The sequence below is a fragment of the Nerophis ophidion genome, linkage group LG11 (genome assembly GCF_033978795.1).
Source record: "Nerophis ophidion isolate RoL-2023_Sa linkage group LG11, RoL_Noph_v1.0, whole genome shotgun sequence".
NCBI classification, from domain to species: domain Eukaryota; kingdom Metazoa; phylum Chordata; class Actinopteri; order Syngnathiformes; family Syngnathidae; genus Nerophis; species Nerophis ophidion.
In genome coordinates, this window is record NC_084621.1 from 39287518 (window position 1) to 39313888 (window position 26371).

The 26371-nt window shown below is 40.9% G+C and overlaps 1 protein-coding gene across 3 annotated transcripts in view; it reads left to right on the forward strand.

Moving 5' to 3' along the window:
- The window catches only part of col14a1a (collagen, type XIV, alpha 1a), a 386358-nt gene that overhangs the window by 220337 nt on the left and 139650 nt on the right, over window positions 1-26371 (forward strand). For all 3 annotated transcript variants that reach the window (XM_061915882.1, XM_061915884.1, XM_061915881.1), the window contains exons 21-23: window positions 1568-1717; window positions 21084-21200; window positions 22096-22242. In XM_061915882.1, the coding sequence (XP_061771866.1) occupies window positions 1568-1717; window positions 21084-21200; window positions 22096-22242 (414 nt within the window). The remainder of the gene's footprint in view (window positions 1-1567; window positions 1718-21083; window positions 21201-22095; window positions 22243-26371) is intronic.

A 26371-nucleotide genomic window follows, 5' to 3' on the forward strand; every position in this document is an offset into this window, starting at 1 on the left:
GTCCACAAAAAAATCTAGCTGTCAATGCTGAATATTGCAATTTATTTTCACAGTTTATGAACTTACATTCATATTTTGTTGAAGTATTATTCAATAAATATATTTATAAAGGATTTTTGAATTTTTGCTATTTTTAGAATATTTAAAAAAAATCTCACGTACCCTTTGGCATACCTTCAAGTACCGCCATTTGAGAACCACTGCTTTAATCCAGCTATAAAACAATATCCAATTTATAATGAATATTTTGTACTTTGGGGAAGTTTTTTAGCACGGCCAGACCCGGAACCAATTAACAGCAACAAACAAGGGTTTACTCTTTTACTCCTGGCGACCAGAATTGTTTCAATAGTTAATTCAAAAAGATACAAAAAAAAGGTTGATTGGTTCAAGGACAAAGAAAAATTATCGATATGTCTTACAGCCGTGAAGCCAATTCAAAACTGCTATGCCGCTTCGGCATTAATTAAAAGTAAACACAACACGAAATATGAGCAAAAGCGATGACAAAATAATGTTTTTAATAGTATTTGGGCAAAACTTCGGCTACAATATAATCTTAAATAGTATGGTCGTTTTAAAATACAGCCCTAAATATGTCAAGATGGCGGCGTTCGAAGTGATGCTGAATTACAGTAGAAATTATCTCCATGGGCTTTTGAATTGCTGCTAAGCCAAACTGAAACTATTAGTTTAGTTTAGTCTTTATTTGAAGGGACAATGCACAGAAACATTAAGCTCAAAGACAGATATGTTCTGTACCGAATTATAGCTAAATAGCTCATTTCTATCTGCAGTCCCAGGCTACCTAAATTAAAGGAACACAAAAAACATGCAATAAAATTATTACAATCAAATCATACCATATCATGTAATCAAAATAATAAAAGAAATGTCATAAAATGCCCTTTCATGGACACATACTTAATGTACAATACAACCACATCCCATTTACATCATCACACAAAGACAATGTATGCTCTTGTTCACATCTGTCATCATTTGTAAAAACAACCATGATTTTAACACACACACCTCACAATTTACAAACGTTTGCACAACAAAAATGCTGTCATGGATAAATATAATACACATTAAGTTGATCTGTCAAACATAGTGGCCACCTTAGTGACCGTGTGAGCAGCTTTGATTGCTCCAAATCCACTTTTTAACTTCAATAGTAAATGAAGAGTAATCTGTTAAACTTTTCAAGTTTGTTGTGAGGTTGTTCCATTCCTTTATGGCTTTATATGAAAAGGCTGGTCCTATTACAAAGGACATGCTGACTCACTGCTGAATAAAAGTTTAGCTTAGAGAATGTAAAATTGTATCCATGAGGCAATTCAATGCATCAAAGTAGAACAAGCAAACACCTACAGAGCATGACAACTTTGATGATCAGCCTCTTAGGTGTCTGGTCGACAAAATCATGTCATGTTTAAGCCATGGGCAGGCCCTGGAACCACATCTACAAATAAGTATTCAAGTCACACGTTAATGTCATGCATTGATGCCCACTGCTCTTACTCCCTGTGTGCGCCTTTGCATGCATGTTTGTCTCTCTCAGTAACAGGACCGGTCTTGGACACTGCTGTGGGCGAGCATATAAACTCGGTTCTCCTCCCGAACCTTCTGAGTGGGACAGAGTACAGCATTCATGTGGCCGCATCCTATCCTGCAGGACAAAGTGAACCAGTGCTTGTGAACGCCAAGACATGTAAGCACCGAGCACACTCTCAATTCTTTTTAGCCATGTGTGGGACATGGAGCTAATCAGCTCACGTTAAAATATTTTTCTTTGCCTCACAATATAGAAAATGGGATGAAATGGAAATGGAAGAATCCATCTTGCGGTTGGTTTGATGGGGCAGAAGGTTAATGATGACAGCGTGGTTAAAATGAGATCTCAAATTGAATTTCTAAGCTTTAATGGGACATTGCTGTCAGGTTAAGTCTTCTTTCCGGATTTGTGGGAAGGACAGTGTGATTGTGAGGGTGAGGACAGAGAGGAAGCAATAACAAGGAAGCTGGTTTGAATAAAGGGAGTATAGTAGAACATGCAAATCAACTGCTCTGATTTCCATTGAGACCATAGAAAAAGACAGACATAACAGTATTGATATTTCCCAGGCAGACGGAGAACAATCCTTTTACATATTGATTTGGTTTCAGTGAGTGTTTGCGACCAAATTGGGTTTTACACATCATCCATGTGATACAAGATTTAAAGGGAGTAGAGTTGTATTTTGGGCTGAACAATTGGTTTTCTGTCAAACCTCAAGGGGACGCACTTTTATTCATCAAATTACTATAAAAAGAGCAGTCTTTTTTTAAGCAATCCAAGAACTGCAAACAGACCTTTTACATATAATCTGGTCCCTTATTAGTACAACATGTGGTTGAAACGAAGCAACACAGTGGAATGAAAATGACAAGGTGCCTATTATTTCCTCGTCCTTGCTTGTGCAAATGTTTTTTTCTGAAAAGCTATTTTCTTTCAATCTACATGAAAATATTGAAAAGTAAAATTAACCGCAGTATATGTGCGTTTAATGTTCTGGGTTTGTTTGGTATTCATTTATGCTGCAATTAATTTGCATCCTCCATCTGTTCTTCTCCGCCCATAAATCCTGCATGCAACTCTGTTTATGTGAAGCTTCCATAATTTAGTACAGACAGAAATACACCGACGTATAAAGGGCCAAATGTGACCAAATAAATACATCCAAAAAACTTTAAATAATTTCTTAAGTGTCATTAATGAAGAATAATTTAAATAAAATACATACATGTGTTATTAAAAGTTGGTTGGTTGAAGTTTATTTCCAACATGATAGCAGTTTCAACATGATACATCACATGTTTTCCATTTCTCTTTACAACATCCTCGAAAAGGAGTGGGAAGAAGCAGAGTGAAGTGAATTATATTTTTTCAGCTTTTTTCTTTAGTGACTCAAAGCGCTTTACAAAGTGAAGGGCTTATTTAACCCTACCCCTTTTCCACATAATAGCAGCTTCTTACACATATATGTTCACTTCCTGTTTTAAATTTGTAGCTGCAGTTATATCAAAGTTATCTACATCCAACAGTTCTCTTCATAAATACTTAAGTCAGTTACGATTAACATAAAGAGATGAATCATATCTTATTTTCAATAAATATCATTGTTCTTCTTCTTATATATTGTGTTTAAACACCCTTTTAAACGGCGTTAAGTTAGTACTTAGTTTGAGTTCTTTGCTCAATCCATTTGATGATTTAATTCCACATATATGCTACAGGTCTTAAGTGTTGTACGTGCAAACAAATGTATTAAATACATTTTTTCCAAGGTTGTCTTTCTCCTCTTTTGTTAGGAATAATTGTTGTACATTCTTGGGTAGCAGGTTATAGGTTGCTTTGTACATAATTTTAGCTGTTGGCAAATGCTCCAAGTTCTTGAATTTCAGTAGTTTTGTTTTAATAAATAAAGTGTTTTTATTTTCTCCCATTCCCCCCTACTTGTTAACCTGTATGTCATCTATTTTGTAAGGGGTGCTGGAAGTCGGCAGACCCGTCAGCGATCCAGTTCTGTCTCCCTGTAATGTTTGTCTGATCTTGAATGGGATGGTGCTGAAAATTTTAATTTTCCTGAAGGAACTCTCCTGAAGGAATAAATAAAGTACTATCTAATCTAATATAGATATGTTAACACTTGCGAGCAGTAGAGCATATGGAGTATTTTCTGGTACAGAACATATTTTAATGATTTAATTAATTAATAACACTTTTGTGTGGTTATTTAAATATGTATTTATTTATTCATTTAGTTGTGTGCCATTTGATCCTTGTCAGCGCTTCATTAAGTTATTGTATTTGTCAAAGTCAGTAGGTGGATGCTAACACTTGATTGAGTACACGGCACTTTCACTTGCAATTATTGGACTAGATTTGGGTTGACCCCCCCCCCCCCCCCCCCCCCCCATCACCCCACCACCGTTTGGACGTGCCCTAAACACCTCCCTAGGGAGGGGTTCGGGTGGCATCCTGACCAGATGCCCGAACCACCTCATCTGGCTCCTCTCGATGTGGAGGAGCAGCGGCTTTACTTTGAGTTCCTCCCGGATGGCAGAGCTTCTCACCCTATCTCTAAGGGAGAGCCCCGCCACACGGCGGAGGAAACTCATTTTGGCCGCTTGTACCCGTGATCTTATCCTTTCGGTCATGACCCAAAGCTCATGACCATAGGTGAGGATGGGAACGTAGATCAACTGGTAAATTGAGAGCTTTGCCTTCCGGCTCAGCTCTTTCTTCACCACAACGGATCGGTACAACGTCCGCATTACTGAAGACGCCGCACCGATCCGCCTGTCGATCTCACGATCCACTCTTCCCTCACTCGTGAACAAGACTCCTAGGTGCTTGAACTCCTCCACTTGGGGCAGGGTCTCCTCTTCAACCTGGAGATGGCACTCCACCCTTTTCCGGGCGAGAACCATGGACTCGGACTTGGAGGTGCTGATTCTCATTCCGGTCGCTTCACACTCGGCTGCAAACCGATCCAGTGAGAGCTGATGAAGCCATCAGGACCACATCATCTGCAAAAAGCAGAGACCTAATCCTGCGGTCACCAAACCGGAACCCCTCAACGCCTTGACTGCGCCTAGAAATTCTGTCCATAAAAGTTATGAACAGAATCGGTGACAAAGGACAGCCTTGGCGGAGTCCAACCCTCACTGGAAATGTGTTCGACTTACTGCCGGCAATGCGGACCAAGCTCTGGCACTGATCGTACAAGGAGCGGACCGCCACAATAAGACAGTCCGATACCCCATACTCTCTGAGCACTCCCCACAGGACTTCCCGAGGGACACGGTCGAATGCCTTCTCCATGTCCACAAAGCACATGTAGACAGGTTGGGCAAAGTCCCATGCACCCTCAAGAACCCTGCCGAGAGTATAGAGCTGGTCCACAGTTCCACGACCAGGACGAAAACCACACTGTTCCTCCTGGATCCGAGGTTCGACTATCCGGCGTAGCCTCTTCTCCAGTACACCTGAATAAACCTTACCGGGAAGGCTGAGGAGTGTGATCCCACGATAGTTGGAACACACCCTCCGGTCCCCCTTCTTAAAGAGAGGAACCACCACCCCGGTCTGCCAATCCAGAGGTACCGCCCCTGATGTCCACGCGATGCTGCAGAGTCTTGTCAACCAAGACAGCCCCACAGCATCCAGAGCCTTAAGGAACTCCGGGCGGATCTCGTCCACCCCTGGGGCCTTGCCACCGAGGAGCTTTTTAACTACCTCAGCGACCTCAGCCCCAGAAATAGGAGAGTCCACCACAGACTCCCCAGGCACTGCTTCCTCATAGGAAGACGTGTTGGTGGGATTGAGGAGGTCTTCGAAGTATTCCTTCCACCTATCCACAACATCCGCAGTCGAGGTCAGCAGAACACCATCCGCACCATACACGGTGTTGATAGTTCCCCTTCCTGAGGCGGCGGACGGTGGTCCAGAATCGCTTCGAAGCCGTCCGGAAGTCGTTTTCCATGGCTTCCCCGAACTCCTCCCATGTCCGAGTTTTTGCCTCAGCGACCGCTGAAGCCGCACACCGCTTGGCCTGTCGGTACCTGTCCACTGCCTCTGGAGTCCTATGAGCCAAAAGGACCCGATAGGACTCCTTCTTCAGCTTGACGGCATCCCTCACCGCTGGTGTCCACCAAGGGGTTTTAGGATTGCCGCCCCAACAGGCACCAACTACCTTGCGGCCACAGCTCCGATCAGCCGCCTCGACAATAGAGGTGCGGAACATAGTCCACTCGGACTCAATGTCTAACACCTCCCTCGTGACATGTTTGAAGTTCTTCCGGAGGTGGGAATTGAAACTTTCTCTGACAGGAGACTCTGCCAGACGTTCCCAGCAGACCCTCACAATGCGTTTGGGCCTGCTAGGTCGGTCCGGCATCCTCCCCCACCATCGCAGCCAACTCACCACCAGGTGGTGATCGGTAGAAAGCTCCGCCCCTCTCTTCACCCGAGTGTCCAAAACATGAGGCCGCAAATCCGATGACACAACTACAAAGTCGATCATGGAACTGCGGCCTAGGGTGTCCTGGTGCCAAGTGCACATATGGACACCCTTATGTTTGAACATGGTGTTTGTAATGGACAAATTGTGACGAGCACAAAAGTCCAATAACAAAACACCACTCGGGTTCAGATCCGGGCGGCCATTCTTCCCAATCACGCCTCTCCAGGTTTCATTGTCGTTGCCAACATGAGCGTTGAAGTCCCCCAGTAGGACAAGGGAATCACCCGGGTGAGCACTTTCCAGTACTCCCTCGAGTGTACCCAAAAAGGGTGGGTACTCTGAACTGCTGTTTGGTGCGTAAATACAAACAACAGTCAGGACCTGTTCCCCCACCCGAAGGCGGAGGGAGGCTACCCTTTCGTCCACTGGGTTGAACTCCAACGTGCAGGCTTTAAGCCGGGGGCCAACCAGAATTGCTACCCCAGCCCTTCGCCTCTCACTGTCGGCAACGCCAGAGTGGAAGACAGTCCAGTCCCTCTCGAGAGAAGTGGTTCCAGAGCCCTTGCTGTGCGTCGAGGTGAGTCCGACTATATCCAGCCGGAACTTTTCCACTTCGCGCACTAGCTCAGGCTCTTTCATCCCCAGTGAGGTGACGTTCCACGTCCCAAGAGCTAGCTTCTGTAGCCGAGGATCGGACCGCCGAGTGCCCTGCCTTCGGCTGCCGCCCAGCTCACATTGCACCCGACCTCTATGGCCCCTGCTATGGGTGGTGAGCCCATTGGAGGGGGGACCCACGTTGCCTCTTCGGGCTGTGCCCGGCCGGGCCCCATGGGAACAGGCCCGGCCACCAGGCGCTCGCCATCGTGCCCCAACTCCGGGCATGGCTCCAGAGGGGGGCCCCGGTGACCCGTGTCCGGGCGAGGGAAATCTGGGTCCATGTTTTGTCTTCTTCATAGAGGTCTTCGATCTGCTCTTTGTCTGATCCCTCACCTAGAACCTGTTTGCCTTGGGAGACCCTACCAGGGGGCATGAAGCCCCCGGACAACATAGCTCCTAGGATCATTGGGACACGCAAACTCCTCTACCACGATAAGGTGGCAGCTCAGCTCAAATAAATATGTCATTAATTTATTTATCGTAAGATCATATTTATAATTGATTTCTTTAATTAATTAAATTTAAAAGTAAATTACCTATAAATTAAATGATTTCATGATTTATAAATGTATTTAATGATTAAAAATGACACATTTAAAGGAGTCATATTCCATCCATCCATCGATTTTTTACCGCCCCCCACGATCCTTTGGGATCGTGGAGGGCGCTGGTGCCTATCTCAGCTACAATCGGGCCGAAGGCGGAGTACACCCTGGACAAGTCGCCACCTCATTGCAGGGCCAACACAGATAGACAGACAACATTCACACTCACATTCACACACTAGGGCCAATTTAGTGTTGCCAATCAACCTATCCTCAGGTGCATGTTTTTGGAAGTGGGAGGAAGCCAGAGTACCCGGAGGGAACCCACGCAGTCACGGGAGGACATGCAAACTCCACACAGAAAGATCCCGAGCCCGGGATTGAACCCCAGACTACTCAGGACCTTCGTATTGTGAGGCAGACGCACTAACCCCTCTGCCAACGTCAACGTTTATTTTATTTTTTTACTACATTTAAAACACATCTCTGTGGTCTACATAACATGTAATGGTGGTTAATTTTTCAAAATTTGGCGTCGATGCAACCGTCTTCAAGCTGCTTTCTGATCATCTCGTCAGAATTTGCCGTTTTGTGGGCAGTCGTTATTTACGTCCCTCCACTTCGACTACATCTTCTCCCCATCTACCATGTTGTAGTTTGTAGCGCTTCCATATGGAGCTACTAACAGATATGTTAGAACTATACGCTAAATTGTACTAGAAATGGCAACAGCGGAGGATGCATGTGAATGTACGAGCCAGTCTGCCCCACAAGAAAGGGAAATATATAATTAAGTGGCTTATTGACTTCGCCGGATTACAATGGTAGACCCACGCAAAGCTCTTTTTGTAAATGTCTACCATATATGGAGATGTCAGCCGACGTCACATGTTGGAAAAATGTCACAGTTTGGAGGAAGTATGAAGGAAAGCAAGATTATTTTATAAATATGTTTGCCATGCCGCCGTGGTTTAACTTCAAATTTTTGGAATTTATGCAGATCCTAATTACACAAAAACAGGTACCATATGTAATAGAAGTTGGTTTTGCGTAAGTTTTTGGGAATTTTTTATTTTTATTTTGTCCTATTTTGCCCTCTGTAGAGATTTAATTCCATATGTTTGTGAACCCTCTCTCATAGGGTAAGATATTGTTTACATATCAATTTACAGTGCCAAATCTGTATTTGTGAAAGGCTGACTGCAATTAAAACAGTGCCTGAACAGCTACTTTAAAAAAGGACTATAAAATATATCATATTATTATCAGAAACAGAATCAGATTTATTGGCCAAGTATGTTTAACACGCAATGAATTTGACTTGGTAGACTGCTGTCTTTGTTCAATGCAAGAAACAAAGAAAAACACAACAAATATGAGAATGTGCAGTACCGCGCAGCACATGCATGAGTTGTGTATTATATTGGCAAAAATAAGTTACTTACAAGATGTTACTTACTCAATATAACCTGTAAGCACTTGTTGCAGATGGCTTAGTCTGCATATTTTGAGGTGAAGTATGACTAAACTTTCCAAATTTTTGGCCCAAGCATATTACTGTATTTTTGGGACTAGAATGCACACTTAAAATTCGGAAATGTTCTCAAACATTCACAGTGCACCATATAACCAGGTGCACCTAATGTACGTATGAATTCTGATTGTGCTTACCGACCTTGAAGCAATCTTGTTTTGTACATGGTGTAATGATAAGTGTGACCAGTAAATGCTAGTCACACATAAGAGATACGTGTGGATGCAGGTTCAAAGTTCAAGGTTCAAGTTTATTTGTCACATGCAGACTACACCACAGTGAAATGCTTTTTTCCATGCTCTTCAGATATTGCGCACAGTGGGATCCAACACTAGTTGCAGAATCTAATACACTACCAACAAAACAAAAAAAATACAAAAAATTAAATTGCTCTGATGTACATTAATTACAAGACAATAAGTTGCACAATAAGTCACAGAAGTTATGGTAGAAGTATCAGTACAAGTAGAAGTACAGTAGTCAAATACAGTACCGGTGCAATATCAAATAGTGTAACAGTATATACAGTATGTACAAATAGGTGTCTACAGTTCTTTGGCAGTCGAGTAGTGACAGTAGTATGAACAAAGGTAATGGAATAGTATGACTTCTTTATACTCTTGTTTTTACATTATTTTTTACATTATTTACAATCATTGAATGAAGAGTACTGTAGACCGGTAATTGCAGTGGTAAGCAAAGTGTTTTTACATTATTTCTTACATTATTTACAGTCATTGAATGAAGAGTGTTGTAGTCTGGTAATTACAGTGGTAAGTAAGGTGTTTTTACATTATTTCTTACATTATTTACAGTCATTGAATGAAGAGTATTGTAGTCCGGTAATTACAGTGGTAAGCAAAGTGATCTTGTGCGTGCGGTTTTCTGCGATTGTGATGAGTGTTAATCAGCGGTGCAGTTGAACAGTCTGATGGCTTGGGGATAGAAGCTCCTCCTGAGTCTCTCCATGTTGGCCTTGAGACTCCGGTAGCGCTTGCCTGACTGAAACAGTGAGAATGGGCAGTTGTTTGGGTGGCAAGAGTCCTTCAGAATCCTCTTGGCCTTGGATCTACACCGCCTGGTGTAGATGTTGCAGATGGTTGGGAGCACACCTCCAATGGTGCGCTCGGCTGATCTGGCCACTCTCTGCAGTCTGTTGCCGTCATGTGCGGTGCTATTCCCATACCAGGAGGGGATGTTTCCAGACATGACACTCTTTGTTGTGCATGAGTAAAAGTTTCTGAGGATCTTGTGATTTATCTTAAACTTCCTCAGTCTCCTGAGGAAGTACAGACGCTGTCGTGCATTTTTCATCACTTTGTCTGTGTGTGTGGTCCAGGACAGGTCTTATGATATTGTCACTCCAAGGTATTTGAAGTTGGTCACTCTCTCGCCCGGCGTCCCGTCTATGCTAAGGGGACTGTAGTTCCCTTGCCTCCCGTCTCCTAAAATCCACTATAATCACCTTGGTCTTGCTGACGTTCAGGGCGAGGTGGTTCTCCTGACACCACAGTCCCAGGTTCTTCACTTCGCTCAGGTAGGCCGTCTCATCGTTTCTGGAGATCAGGCCCACCCCAGCTGTTTTGTCAGCAAATTTCACAATGGAGTTGGTGGTGTTTTTACCCACTCAGTCATGTGTGTAGAGTGAATAGAGGAGGGGGCTCAGAACACAGCTCTGGAGGGCACAGGTGTTGAGGATACCCATATTTGTTCCCACTACTGCACCTTAAATTGGAGTCTTTAATCTCGTTATATGCAAATATAATGACAATAAAGTCCATTCTAATCTATTATATTCTATTCTAATGGGTGATGAGGTGCAGATCCCTGCTCTCACCACTTGTGGTTTAACTGTCAGGAATTCCCGGACCCACTGACAGAGGGTTGAGATTAAGCCCAGGTCCTTGAGCTTGATGACAAGTTTGGATGGGACTATGGTGTTGAATGCTGAACTGTAGTCTATGAACAGGATTCTCACATAGTGCCCCTGCCTTTTGTCCAGGTGTGTTGTGGCGGTATGCAATACGTGTGCGATTGCATCGTCAGTTGACCTGTTTGGGCGGTATGCAAATTGCAAGGGGTCTATAGTGGGGGGAAGGGAGGAGCAACAGGGGTTGACGCCCCCTGTTCAATAAACGACACTACCAAGTTGTATGCAAGCCCAAAACTTTGATGTTTCATTGATAATATAGAACATTTTATACAACGCTCAAACAATATGTCATAATCTTTCGCACGACTTTGGTAAGATAAGAAGCCACACCGCCTGATGGATTGTCGGAGCATTACGGCTACTGTATTTAGACCTACTGGGCTTCAACATGCCGGTATTATTATGGTATGTGTAGAAGGACCCCAAAATGTCACCTATTAGTAGAAATAATATCTTGCGTTTTGTTTCGACCTATTTTGCAAAACCAACTTTTCTTACCTATTAGTACCTGCTGATGTCTATTTTGTGTCTGCTTAATATGCGCGCTTCCACCATTAAAGACCGCAATGGAGTCAATAAGCTCCTTCCTTTTCTCTACCCTCTTTTTGTGGGGTATTGATCCATATCCCATACAAAGCATTGTATAGTTCAAACTAGAGATGCCCCATAATATTGGGCTGCCGATATCATCCGCCGATAAATTCTTTAAAATGGAATATCGGAAATTATCGGTATCAGTTTCAAAAAGTAACATTTTTGACTTTTTAAAACGCGGCTGTACGTAGTGGTACAGAGCGCCAATAAACCTTAAAGACCCAATCACATAATACCTACGGCTTTTCACACACACAAGTGAATGCAAGGCGTACTTCGTCAACAGCCATACAGGTCACACTGTATGGCTGTATGAGGGTGGCCGTATAAATGACTTTAACACTGTTACAAATATGTGCCACACTGTGAACCCACACCAAACAAGAATGACAAACCCATTTCGGGAGAACATCCGCGCCGTAACACATCATAAACACAACAGAACAAATACCCAGAAACCCTTGCAGCACTAACTCTTCCGGGACGCTATAATATATAAGAACCACCATTACATGTTATGTAGACCACAGGTGTTTTAAATGTTGAAAAAAAAATCATAGTATGACCCTTTTACTGCGCCTTTTATATTAAAATATGCCTGAATAGATTCGCTCAACGACAGTGCGCCTTATAATCCGGTCCGTCCTATTATTCGAAAAATACGGTAGCTAGATGCTCACTTACTTGTCAAGCAAAACATAGTCCTTGCATTTGCCACATCAGTAACTCATTTGTATTTACTTTAGTGCCGGTAAGTATTAATTGAGAACCAAAATGAGGCACAGATATCTACTTATTATTTTGATCTAATTAATACGGTTTAAGGTGTTATACTTGTATAGCGCTTTTCTAAATTTTTAAGGAACTAAAAGCGCTTTGACACTATTTCCACATTCACATACACATTCACACACCGATGGCGGGAGCTGCCATGCAAGGCGCTAACCAGGTCCCATCAGGAGCAAGGGTGAGGTGTCTTGCTCAACGACACAACGGACGTGGCTAGGATGGTAGAAGGTGGGGATTGAACCAGGAACCCTCAGGTTGCTGGCACAGCCACTCTCCCAACCTTGCCATGCCGTCCCCTTTTGTTTACATTAACACCGATGCCATTATTGTACTGAGTTCAAGTATGCACTACTATTCTCTCATTGACAGATGTTCAGCGCTGCATTGTATTTATTGGAGAGATAGAAGTCCGTCATAGGGCAGACTGTAACAAATAATGTTTTAAATATTAACTCATTAGTTGGCAGAAATTGAATATGCATTGATGAATCAGATCCACATTAGACTTGCTTTGATTTATTAAGGTAGTGCTTACAGTGATTCATGGTCGCATCCTTCTAATGGTAGCAAACAGGCCTTCTTGCACCAATAACTCAACATCATTATTTGTGCCTTGGGATCCAGTGGAGGGGATGAAAATGTTTCCTCATAATTAAGTTTTATGTTATTTGTATTGAGGCGCCTCAGCTTTACTGTAAAAATTGGATTTACACACAGGGTAGTTGCAATATTTTCTTGGGCTCCTTAGTAGTTTGAGCTTCATCTTGTTGTAGAGCTTTGTCCTCGACACTTCTGTACTCTGCTTTATTTTCTTTTTTTTACCTACCTTTTTATAATGCTACCGTATGTCCTACATTCATTTCCTGCCTGTCTACAGCTGCAGCGGTATGCAGCATTAAGCTCTAATGCTGTACAGGGTCTTCATTTTTTTATTATCTTTGTTAATTGATCGCTAAGCTGAAACTAAATCAACTTTAATTGTCACTTTATTAAAAGACTAACTTTTGTGACTTAATATTGAGAACAATAAACATGGACATTGTATGCATTCAGAGACTACAATTACACTACCAAAGTAGCTCAAATCTGATTTTTTTCAAAATCTGATTTTTTTTTTCCAGCTGACTGTTTACACTGTAAGTAAAATGTCATCTTTATCAGACTCCAGTGCAGTGGTTCTTAACCAGGGTTCGATCGAACCCTAGGGTTTCGGTGAGTCTACCTCAGGGTTCGGCCGAGGTCAAAACACACCCGACTCTTCGTGTAAATACAAACTTCTCCCTGTTGGCATATTACGGGTACGGCAACAGCTGACTGTTTTGCAGGTGTGTAATTTGTTGTGAGTTTATGCACTGTCTTAGTTTTGTTGTTTGAACAAGGTGATGTTCATGCACGGTTCATTTTGCGCACCAGTAAAAAAAATAGGGTAACACTTTAGTACAGGGAACATATTCACCATTAATTAGTTGCTTACTAACATGCAAATTAGTAACATATTGGCTCTTAACTAGTCATTAGGTACTAATTAATGCCTTATTCGCCATGGCCTTATTAGAACCCAAACCCTCTAACCGTGACCCTAACCCTAACCAAATAACTCTAAATTAAGTCTTTATTACTTAGAATATTTTCCCCTAGTGTCCAAATAACTCTAAATTAAGTCTTTATTACTTTGAATATTTTCCCCTAGTGTCCAAATAACTCTAAATTAAGTCTTTATTACTTAGAATATTTTCCCCTAGTGTCCAAATAACTCTAAATTAAGTCTTTATTACTTTGAATATTTTCCCCTAGTGTCCAAATAACTCTAAATTAAGTCTTTGTTACTTAGAATATGTTCTCCATACTAAAGTGTTACCAAAAACATATAACTTTGTCTTGAATTTGAAAAAAAAAAAAAAAAAATGTATTTTCCACTAAAGAAGGGTTCGGTGAATGCGCGTATGAAACTGGTGGGGTTCGGTACCTCCAACATGGTTAAGAACCACTGCTCCAGTGTAACCGTGCACAGCCCTCAATGTCGCCCAAATTCAGCCTCGACGTCACTTGCATGTGCAGTTCAATAAAGCAATAAAGTAAAAACAAAGGAAGTTGATCAGATACCATAAATGAACAAGGAAGACGTTACTACATGTACTAGACAACAAAAAGAAAGAAAAAAGTCACCACAATGAGTGGTTTTTTTTTTTTAAGTGTAAATGTATAAAAGTAATGTATGAATGGATATATTGTTGTGGTTAAAAGTTTACATACACTTGTAATAAACATAATGTCATGCTGTCTTGAGTTTCCAATAATTTCTACAACAAAAAGTATACATACTGCAATGTTATTATTAGGTTTCATGTCCCTTGGCAAGTTTCACTGCAATAAACGTCTGGCAAGCTTCTGGTTGAATGTTTGACCACTCCTCTTGATAAAATAGGTGCAGTCCAGCTAAATTTGTTGGTTTTCTGACATGGACTTGTTTCTTCAGCATTGTCCACACATTTAAATCAGGATTTTGGGAAGGCCATTCTAAATCCTTAATCTGAGCCGGATTTAGCCATTCCTTTCCCACTTTTGACGTGTGTTTGGGGTCATTGTCCTGTTGGAACACCCAAATGCGCCCAGGACCTAACCGCTGAGCTGATTATTTTAGGTGTAGGCCTAACTTTTTCTCCTATGTTTATAGGAGAAAAGGTGAGGCCTTTAATCCCAGGCTCACCAAGCCTACCGTCCAGCATGGTGGTGGTAGTATTATGCTATGGGCTTGTTTTCCTGCCAGTGGAACTGGTGCTTTACAGAAAGTAAATGGGACAATGAAAAATATAAAATGAACTCTTGGGACTGGCAAAAAATCAGATCCGTGTCAATTTAGGCAAAAAAAAAATCTGATTTGGTGTGCGGTGTAAACAGGGCTAACGTTACCTTAGAAGTGTATGTATTTGCTCTTACATATTATTGCAAATAATGATAGGTTATTTGAAATAGCTAAATATAGAGTACAAGCTGTATGCACCAGCACAAATGATCAATTAGGTGGCACTTCAGCCAAGCTTGTTTCATACTATCAGCACATTTTCCAAACAAGGAAGGAAATGGAGAGAAGAAACATTGTATAAAGGGAGAATGGAAATAGCTCCCTGGAGATGTGCTTGCTACCAGTGCTACTTTAGGTTGTTTATGCTTCCTGCTGCGCCTTTCTTCATTGTGAGGGCAACACACTACAGTACATATTAATAGTATTAATCTCACCATCCTCAATACCACATATGCACCTATTTTGGTCTTTTAAATATCAAACCATAAGATTACTTTCCAAACCAGACCACAATGTGTGATAATGTTGTAAATGTCATCACTTGGCTTAGGGTGACTCTCGGCATGGCTTGTATGAAATATCCGGTAAAAGTGAGTATGCCGCTTACATTTCAGCAACCATGTTTGTACATCTTCTCAAGAAACAATAATAAACTAAATGATTTAGAGTAGTCAAAGTGCAGCTAGTACAGCAGGAGAGATGAGCTATTTACTGAAAACCTCTCAAAACACACTACAAACCTGTAGACACATTATTGCCTACCTAGCTGGCCAAAGAAGTGAATGGCAAGACGATTGTGCCTTGCCTACAAGCATGATGGTGTTAGAGCCAAGGTTTGAGGCTGCATGAGTGCTGCAAGCACTGGGAAAATGCAGTTCATTGAGAAAAACGTAAATTCCAACATGTACTGTGACATTGTGAAGCAATGCATGATCCGCTTGCTTTGGAAATAAGGGAGCGTTAGATATCAAAGGTGCACACAATGAATATTAAATGTGTTGTGCAGTCACTTGTAGATAATGCGGTGGATCCTTGATTTACAAACTACATTTCTGGAACTGGCTTCATAAATAGGAAAAAAAAAATCCATATATGTATATATATGTATATATGTATATATATATATATATATATATATATATATATATATATATATATATATATATATATATATATATATATATATATATATATATGTATATGTATAAAGTTAAAGTTAAAAGTTAAAGTACCAATGATTGTCACACACACTCTTGGTGTGGCGAAATTATTCTCTTCATTTTGACCCATCACGAGGTGAGGGGAGCAGTGGGCAGCAGCGGTGCCGCGCCCGGGAATCATTTTTGGTGATTTAACCCCCATTTCCAACCCTTGATGCTGAGTGCCAAGCAGGAAAGGAATGAGTCCCATTTATATAGTCTTTGGTAGGACTCAGCCGGGATTTGAACTCACAACCTAACAGGGCGGACACTCTAACCACTAGGCCACTGAGTAGGTAATATATATGTATATATATTTATATATATATATATATATATATATTTGTATATATATATATATATATATATATATATATTAGGGGTGGGCAAATTAATGCGTTAATTACGAGTTAATTCATCAATCTATTAACGCCGACAATTATTTTATCGCACATTTGCGTATGTTGTTTACATGCTTTTATTTTGTTAACGCCTTTTCTTAACAAGATGGCGTCGCCCGGACGGGCTTCGGCGTCGAGGAGCTCTTGGTAAAGATGGAACATTTGGCAAAAATACCGGACAATTCTGCAAATTTCATGGCTGGCTTACAGCGTGGTCACTCCGGGATCACTTACGACCGCCAGACAGTTCTGAATGTGGATAGATCGGGCCGTTTTGGACTGAATGACGCGTGCTTGCTAAACCTGCTAGCTAGCATGGGAATACTTTGCCGGCTACATCCAGCGGCCTGTGAAGCAGCGGAGTATATGTGTTGTCTGTCTATTTATGAATAATGCAGACGAGGAGTGTTGGCTGAGTTCTTAACGTTTGCTTTCAGAGCGTGCATATCACAACATACAAGATGCCGTCATGGCGACACACAACTTTTAGCGGGCTACCGCGCATGCTCGTCACTCCTGTTGCATGCTGTGTAGGTTAGTTATTTTTTTCCCTGGCTCAAAACATCACAATATAGTACCATGTATATGATGCGTTCAATTTATCAAAGCACCAAGCAAACAATCGGAAAATTCCCATCATATCAATTCCAAGATATGGTCATAATTATTTTAAGTGCACTACGCAGAATAAACACAACATCATTAATATTGCTACTACAGATAATTTGATCAAAAATTCCCTAAAACAGCCCGCTACCTATAATATAGGTTTTTTAAACATAAGATCCCTGATAAAAAAAAATGTTCTGCTGTTACCTCAGAAATTGCCTGTTCAGATGTTATGATTGTGGCTCAGAGATTTGTATGTAGATTATATTTATTTTCCATAACAAACAGGATAACTTAAATACCCTGGCAGTGGCAATAAGCTCAAATGTTTGTATTTACATTTTTTGAGTTGATTTTCATAAAATATGGTATTTAACTGCTACTGTTTAACAAGGACTGATTTAAATTGTGTTTGCACAACAAATGTTTTGGCGCTTTTGTTCATGTGGGAGAATATTCCAATAAAGGTGCACTACACACTACTTTTGAATTCATTATTGGGCTTTGCATATACAATGCAGTTAATCGCGACTAATCGGAGAAATGGTGCGATTAACTTCGATTAAAATTTTTAATCGTTGCCCAGCCCTAATATATATATATATATATATATATATATATATATATATATATATATATATATACACACATGTATGCATATATTGAAGTAGATTTCTCCGTAAGAGACAATGTAAAAATAAGAAACAATGTACACATGAATAATGTGTTCCAACCTCTGCAAAAGTCAATATTTTAGTAAACGTTTGTATTTTAATCTCATTGTACCTGTGTATAGTGACAATAAAAAGTTATTCTATTATATTCTATTGTATACTTTGAACAGAATAAACATGCTATACAGTACTGTATATTAAAACAAACATAACTACACATGCCTACACACACTGTCACAAGCCCTGTGGTGCATTCCCAGTTGGAAATCCCAAAACTTCTTAACTTCACTAGCCTGATCACTGCAATACAATTACTAAGAAAAATAAAAAATCCCCTTTGCCTAATCTTCTTTGCATGCCACTAAAAGTAGGGGGTATGGGGAAGGCAGTGTCGACAACGCTCTGGATCCTGAATGTTTCAAACCACACATTGTTTGTCCATTGCTTTCTTTGGACTCATATTGAATTGGCAAAACAAGACAAATGTGTAGGGGTGTAACATATTCTTTTAACAACGATTTGATTCGATATATGTTGTTGTCAGTACGATTCAATGTTTTGCTAAAAAAATGTATTGATTCAGTGACTTGAAATAGATTCATTAACTTTTTAGCAAAGAATCAAGCAGTGTGATTGTGAAGTATATACTGAATATTGGAAACTGCAGGTGATGTTTCCTATATTCCTGTAATTTATTTTAAGGGAATTGTGGATCAATGAATTATGGATACAAACAAGCATTTAATGGCCAATGCATTCACATTTTGGTTGAATAAAATGCAACCAACACTTTAGGTTGAATTAACAGGAGGGAATATTTTCTGCTCACATTTGAAACATTTGAAATGTTCAATAAAAGTACAGTAACCAACATTTTAACAATAGATTTACCTGCTAAATAAAGTGCCCCGACTCGGCCACACAGTATCTGTTCTTCGCCATAGGTGAGCATGGAAACGTAGATCGACCGGTAAATTGAGAGCGTTGCCTTCCCGCTCAGCTCCTTCTTTAGCACAACAGATCGATACAGTGTACGCATTACTTAAGATGTCGCACAGATTCGCCTGTCGATCTTACGATCCAATCTCCCCTTACTCGTGAACAAGACTCTGAGGTACTTGAACTCTTCCCCTTGGGGCAAGATCTCCTCGCCAACCTAGAGATGGCACTCCACCCTTTTCTGGGCAAGAACCATGGACTCGGACTTGGGAGGTGCTGATTCTCATCCCGGTCGCTTCACACACGACTGCGAAACAATCCAGTAAGAGTTGAAGGTCCTAACCAGCTGAAGCCATCAGGACCACATCATATGCAAAAAGCAGAGACTTGGAGCCACCAAACCGGATACCCTCAACACCCTGAAATTCTGTCCATAAAGGTTTTTAACAGAATTGGTGACTGTGGAGGTTTTGCTCCTCCAGGTTCTTCGGACTACCAGTTACCAACATGATGGACATGGTTTCAGCCATTGGTTTCAGTCAGTCTTCTCCTTCTCTTCTCGCTTGAGCACATGAATGGTTTCTCTCCAGAGTGTCGTCTGTCTTGTTCTTGCACTCGTTCGTGCTTGTGCTTCACCAACCGCCATCAACAACAACTCTCCCTTCTCCTTCCCGACTGTTGCCTTTAACAGAGCGACAGGTGATCAGACAAATATTCACAGCTGTGTCATCCATGCACCTGTCGCTGATCTCAAAGCCGGTCCTGGCACACCCCGCTTCGCTGCAGGTCACGCCCCCGCCCCCACAGTGACTTTTTTTAGTGTCGATAAAATCGATCGATTCCCTTTCAAAAACATCTTGGATCGATACCTAATTTCCGAAAGACAAACTTGCACAGATCCATATAATAGAAAACTTGAAATATACAGTGGGGCAAAAAAGTATTTAGTCAGCCACCGATTGTGCAAGTTCTCCCACTTAAAATGATGACAGAGGTTTGAAATGTTCATCAAAGGTACACTTTAACTGTGAGAGACAGAATGTGAAAAAAAAAAAATCCAGGAATTCACATTGTAGGAATTTCAAAGAATGTATTTGTACATTATGGTGGAAAATAAGTATTTTGTCAACCATTCAAAGCTCTCACTGATGGAAGGAGGTTTTGGCTCAAAATCTCATGATACATGGCTCCATTCATTCTTTCCTTAACACGGATCAATCGTCCTGCCCCCTTAGCAGAAAAACAGCCCCAAATCACGATGTTTCCACCCCCATGCTTCACAGTAGGTATGGTCTTCTTGGGATGCAACCCAGTATTCTTCTTCCTCAAAACACGACAAGTTGAGTTTATACCAAAATGGATACATGGATGTTATAGCAGAGGATTGGGAGAATGGCATGTGGTCAAATAAAACCAAAATATGACTTTTTGGTATAAACTCAACTCGTCGTGTTTGGAGGAAGAAGAATACTGAGTTGCATCCCAAGAACACCACACTTACTGTGAAGCATGCGGGTAGAAACATTATGCTTTGGGGCTGTTTTTCTGCTAAGGGGACAGGACGATTGATCCGTGTTAAGGAAAGAATGAATGGGGCCATGTATCGTGATATTTTGAGCCAAAACCTCCTTCCATTAGTGAGAGCTTTGAATGGTTGACCAAAAACTTATTTTCCACCATAATTTACAAATAAATTATTAAAAATTCCTACAATGTGATTCCTGGATTTTTTTTCTCCACATTCTGTCTCTCACAGTTGAAGTGTACCTATGATGAAAAATACAGACCTCTGTCATTATTTTACGTAGGAGAACTTGCACAATCGGTGGCTGACTAAATACTTTTTTGCCCCACTGTAAATTAATCTATCGATGTATCGATTAATTGTTGCACCCTTACAAATGTGTAAAAAGGCTAAAAAAAATACTTAAAAAGCAGACAAAGTAGCACTTAACACAGTATTTAACAACAACACTATCGCCCACAATGCTTGGCACGAAGTGGCTGCTCTGCAGGCACACAATGAGTGTATGAAACATTTGTACATAGAGACCAGGTTTGGACAACAAAGCATATTTTCATTATAAATCGGAAGCTCGTACAATGTGAAGTCCGTAAATCGTGGCTCCACTGTATAGTCTTAGTGTTGATCTTTTTTCAGGGGACAGTAAAGCTAAATGGCTGTACTAGCTGTACACTGACTAGTCTAAGTTGTGTTTCTACAGAATTGCCTGATGAGAAGTTATATTACAATGTTGGTTAAATGTGAGGGGTGTTGTGAGATACTGTAAATGTGATGGACTGCCAAATAGTTCTAGATCGTCATCAGCGGGCTTACACTAAAACCAGTCAGTCACGAAAGGTTATTAACACGTTCTCTCCCTACTTCCAGTGTTTTTGGGCATCACCGACTTGACAGTGTCCCAGGTGCGACACAACAGCATGTGTGTGCAATGGCAGCCTCATCTGCACGCCACGCTATACAGAGTCTCCATCCAGTCTACTCTCAGTAAGTGGATTTACTGTGCATGCTTTTCATTGGAGGTGTTTATAAACCAGAATACAGGAAAAAATTATGCAATTATCGTGTTTTAAGTTCCAACGTATTTTTAAGGCAACAATTGTGGTCATACACATAATTTAGGACAGTTTTTCCGCGCCAACAGATGTGTCGACATACTTGCTAACGTTGATGCTTTGCATTTAAATGGTTCTCTTCTTTTTTTTTTTTTTTTTTGTGTATTTGCTGTAATCCAAGCAGAGACTAGCAGATGCTAAAACACCATCCTGGATGTGAAAGTGCAGCCTCTACCTTTATTCCAACAATTGTTTACGTCATAGTAGAAGATCACGTTGGAGCTACCTTATGATCAAATACGGGCATAAAATGAAGCTGTGTGACTGCCGCTGTGTCCTTGGGCATGACACTTCAACATGACAATGTACTGCAGAAGCAAACAAATCAATACTCTCATTTATTTCCTTTTCTTCAGGTAATTTTTTTTTTGTCCATTTTGTTACCTGTTTTGTTTTTTTTGTTTGTTTTTTAAATGTCACATACACCTGCAGGGTATTTGAGGAGTTCCAATCGGTTTTAACCTCAACAAAAGTGAATTGTATTTTATATAGCGCATTTCTCTTGTGACTCAAAGCGCTTTACATAGTGAAACCCAATATCTAAGTTACATTTAAACCAATGTGGGTGGCACTGGGAGCAGGTGGGTAAAGTGTCTTGCCCGAGGACACAACGACAGTGACTAGGATGGCAGAAGCGGGAATTGAACCTTTGAACCCTCAAGTTGCTGGCATGGCCACTCTACCAACCGAGCTATGCAACTTTGAAAAGTCAAAAACTATGTCACCTGTCTCCTTGATCATGTGCTTTCTTGGTTGTGTTCTTGAAGACAGTCAGCGACAGGAAGTGACCCTGGGGGGCGGGGCTTCCCGACAATGTTTCTACGACCTTGTTCCAAGCAGCCAATATGAGATCAGTGTTCATGCCCAGATGCACGAAATGGAAGGACCACCCGTCTCCATCACGGACATGACACGTATGTTATACTGTATAATTACAACATGGATGCAAAATGGTTGAGGGGCGAACTTGACAACGGTTTTCCTTTATGCAACGACATTTCGAAATTGTGGGTAAATACTCCACAAATGCATCTCACATGAAAGTGCTTGGGTGAGAATTTCATTACAACTTTGCAAAAACACCTTTATTATGAAAAAGATGTGTCTTATACAATACAATACAAAGAGCAATATAAAACGGCTACACTTTGGTATCCAATGGGTATAGAATAAGTAAAATTGTAGTCAACTTTTTAACTTTTATATGTTCTATATTTTACTCATCCCCTAATTTGATTCTACGTGATTCTTGATTTACAGTTCCTTACATGCAAGCCTCTCTGCAGCTGTCTTTTCGACCTTCATCATATTTTTTTTACCCAGAGTCTGTCTAAGTGAGGACTCTGGCTGTTGTTGCAGCCCATTGGTCAGGTGATGAGCTCAGTTGTATCACACAGCTCAGGGGACCTCAAGGGCTCAGCTCACTGTCAAGGTTTTGGATAGATAACACACACACACACACACACACAACACTCTGGATCAGCAGGTGTTATACTTTCACAAACAGTGGTGAATCAATTTGGTTGAACTGTAATTCCCCAAATAGTGGATGCTACTCCCACAGACAGCATGTTTTACAAAACCTCTTTCCATATGAGTTGGGAAATTGTGTTAGATGTAAATATAAACCGAATACTATGATTTGTGAATCCTTTTCAACCCATATTCAGTTGAATGCACTGCGAAGACAAGTTATTTGATGTTCAAACTCATAAACTTTATTTATTTTTTTTGCAAATAATAATTGACTTAGAATTTCATGGCTGCAACATGTGCCAAAGTAGTTGGGAAAGGGCATGTTTACCACTGTGTTACATCACCTTTTCTTTTAACAACACTCAATAAACGTTTGGGAACTGAGGAAACTAATTGTTGAAGCTTTGAAAGTGGAATTCTTTCCCATTCTTGTTTTATGTAGAGCTTCAGTAGTTCAGCAGTCCTGGGTCTCCACTGTCGTATTTTACGATTTATAATGCGCCACACATTTTCGATGGGAGACAGGTATGGACTGCAGGCAGACCAAAAAAGTACCCGCACTCTTTTTTTACAAAGCTACGCTGTTGTAACACGTACTAAATGTGGCTTGGCATTGTCTTGCTGAAATAAGCAGGGGCGTCCATGCAAAAGACGGCGCTTAAATGGAAGCATCTTTTGTTCCAAAAGCTAATTGTACCTTTCAGCATTAATGGTGCCTTCACAGATGTGTAAATTACCTATACCTTGGGCACTAATGCACCCCCATACCATCACAGATAGTGGCTTTTGAACTTTACGTCGATAACAGTCTGTATGGTTTGCTTCCCCTTTGGTCCAGATGACACAATGTCGAATATTTCCAAAAACAATTTGAAATGTGGACTCGTCAGACCACAGAACACTTTTCCACTTTGCATCAGTCCATCTTAATGATCTCGGGCCCAGAGAAGCCGGCGGCGTTTCTGGATGTTGTTGATAAATGGCTTTCGCTTTGCATAGTAGAGCTTTAACTTGCACTTACAGATGTAGCAATGAACTGCATTTAGTGACAGTGGTTTTCTGAAGTATTCCTGAGCCCATGTTGTGATATCCTTTAAAGATTGATGTTGTTTTTTGATACAATGCCGTCTGAGGGATCGAAGGTCACGGTCATTCCATGTTGGTTTCTGGCCATGCCGCTTACGTGATTTCCCCAGATTCTCTGAACCTTTAGATGATATTATGGACCGTAGATGTTGAAATCCCTAAATTTGTTGCAATTGCACTTTGAGAAACGTTGTTCTTAAACTGTTTGACTACTTGCTCACGCAGTTGTGGACAAAGGGGTGTACCTCGCCCCATTGTTTCTTGTGAAAGACTTACCATTTTTTGGGAATCTGTTTTTATACCCAATCATGGCAGCCACCTGTTCCCAAATACAGTAGCCTGCACACCTGTGGGATGTTCCAAATAAGTGTTTGATGAGCATTCCTCAACGTTATCAGTATTTATTCCCACCTTTCCCAACTTCTTTGTCATGTGTTGCTGGCATCAAATTCTAAAGTTAATGATTATTTTCTTAAAAAAAAAGTTTATCAGTTTGAACATAAAATATGTTGTCTTTGTAGCATATTCAACTGAATATGGGTTGAAAAGGATTTACAAATCATTGTATTCAGTTTATATTTACATCTAACACAATTTCCCAACTCATATGGAAACGAGGTTTGTATACAGTATACTGGACACTGTAGATGAAGTTTCTTATATTTCTGTAATTTCTTGTAAGGGATTTAGGTATATATTCAATATTGATACAAACGAGCAATTAATGGTTAATGCAGTCACATCTTATTTGAATAAACCAACACTTTCAGTGTAATTAACAAGAGAAAATAGTTTCTGCTCACATTCAAACATTGAAGAATTTTGTCAATAAAAGTACAGTAACCAATATTTCAAAAGTATATTTACTTGCTAAATAAAGTTCCCCAACCCGGCCATACAGTATCTGTTCGCTGCCCCCATGTCGCAGATGACCAGGTGTGCGGAAGCATGTATGCACCCACATCCCGGTTGATGGTGTTGGTCCCTTGCTTCCTAACTTCTATAGCCTCCTTCGTCCATCTCTTGTATGTATTTATTTCTCATCAAATGACGTCTCCTTGTGTTCCTAATGTCGGTGCATCACGGTAACATGCACCACTGTCACTTCTATTGTGTCGGCTGCGTCTTTTGTGGTTTAAAGTTGTGTTGCGGCTTTATCAATTTGTCGTGGCGTTTGTATTTATTGTGGCTTTTGCAATCGCGCTGTAGCTGAAACGTATGATATTGAAATGCCCGGCAGTGGAAAATCTGTGGACAGTAGAAGATACAGTCGAAGATACACTCTCAGACGCTTTCTTTACAAATGGTAACAAACTCAGGGAATCAAAACACATTCATGCTATTCGGCACAACTCACATTTAGAAACTCATAACACAGACACACAAATTCCCGCATGAATCAGTTCATCTTGCCACACACGTCTTATACAAAAAGGCATACAAAGACACAGATCACAGACATTACACTATTGTCTACTGACGTTTGCATTTGTTATGACCTACGATATCCGCCATTTTTGTTTTGATGACGCCACAGAAAGGAAAATAGTCATCTTTATTTTAAAATTTGCTAAACTTCATATAAAGTCCACCATTTTTAAATTATGTTTTCCTTTTTCTAGTATCGATAAAGGGCTTCACGGTGGCAGAGGGGTTAGTGCGTCTGCCTCACAATACGAAGGTCCTGCAGTCCTGGGTTCAATCCCAGGCTCGGGATCTTTCTGTGTGGAGTTTGCATGTTCTCCCCGTGAATGCGTGGGTTCCCTCCGGGTACTCCGGCTTCCTCCCACCTCCAAAGACATGCACCTGGGGATAGGTTGATTGGCAACACTAAATTGGCCCTAGTGTGAAAATGTGAGTGTGGATGGTGTCTGTCTATCTGTGTTGGCCCTGTGATGAGGTGGCGACTTGTCCAGGGTGTACCCAGCCCGCCTTTCGCCCGATTGTAGCTGAGATAGGCGCCAGCGCCCCCCGCGACCCCAAAAGGGAATAAGCGGTAGAAAATGGATGGATGGATAGTATCGATAAAATCAATTGATTCCCTTTTAAAACGATTTTGGATCGATACCTATCTCTTGGAAGGCAAACTTGCCTAGCATAGATCGATATACTTGAAATTATATGAATTGATCTATCGATCAATTGTTACACCTCTATTAATAATACTAACACAGACTCTTGTAAATATGTTAACATATTAGCTAATACTTACAATGCTGGTTTGATTTCATCACGGTAGCATGTACAAATATGCAAGAAAACACTACAATTAAACGTGTGACGGTTTAGTAAATATGAATTGTTTTAATTATATTGTAAAACCAACAAACATTGCTTGGAGTGATGAATGAAGAAGAATCATTGCACACCAAAACCCCAGCACTTACGGAGGTATGAAAACAGTCGCTCTGATGAATTTGAATGAAGTCTTACCGGCTGCCACTTTGGCATGTCTTCTAGATAGGGTTGCAGTCGCACATA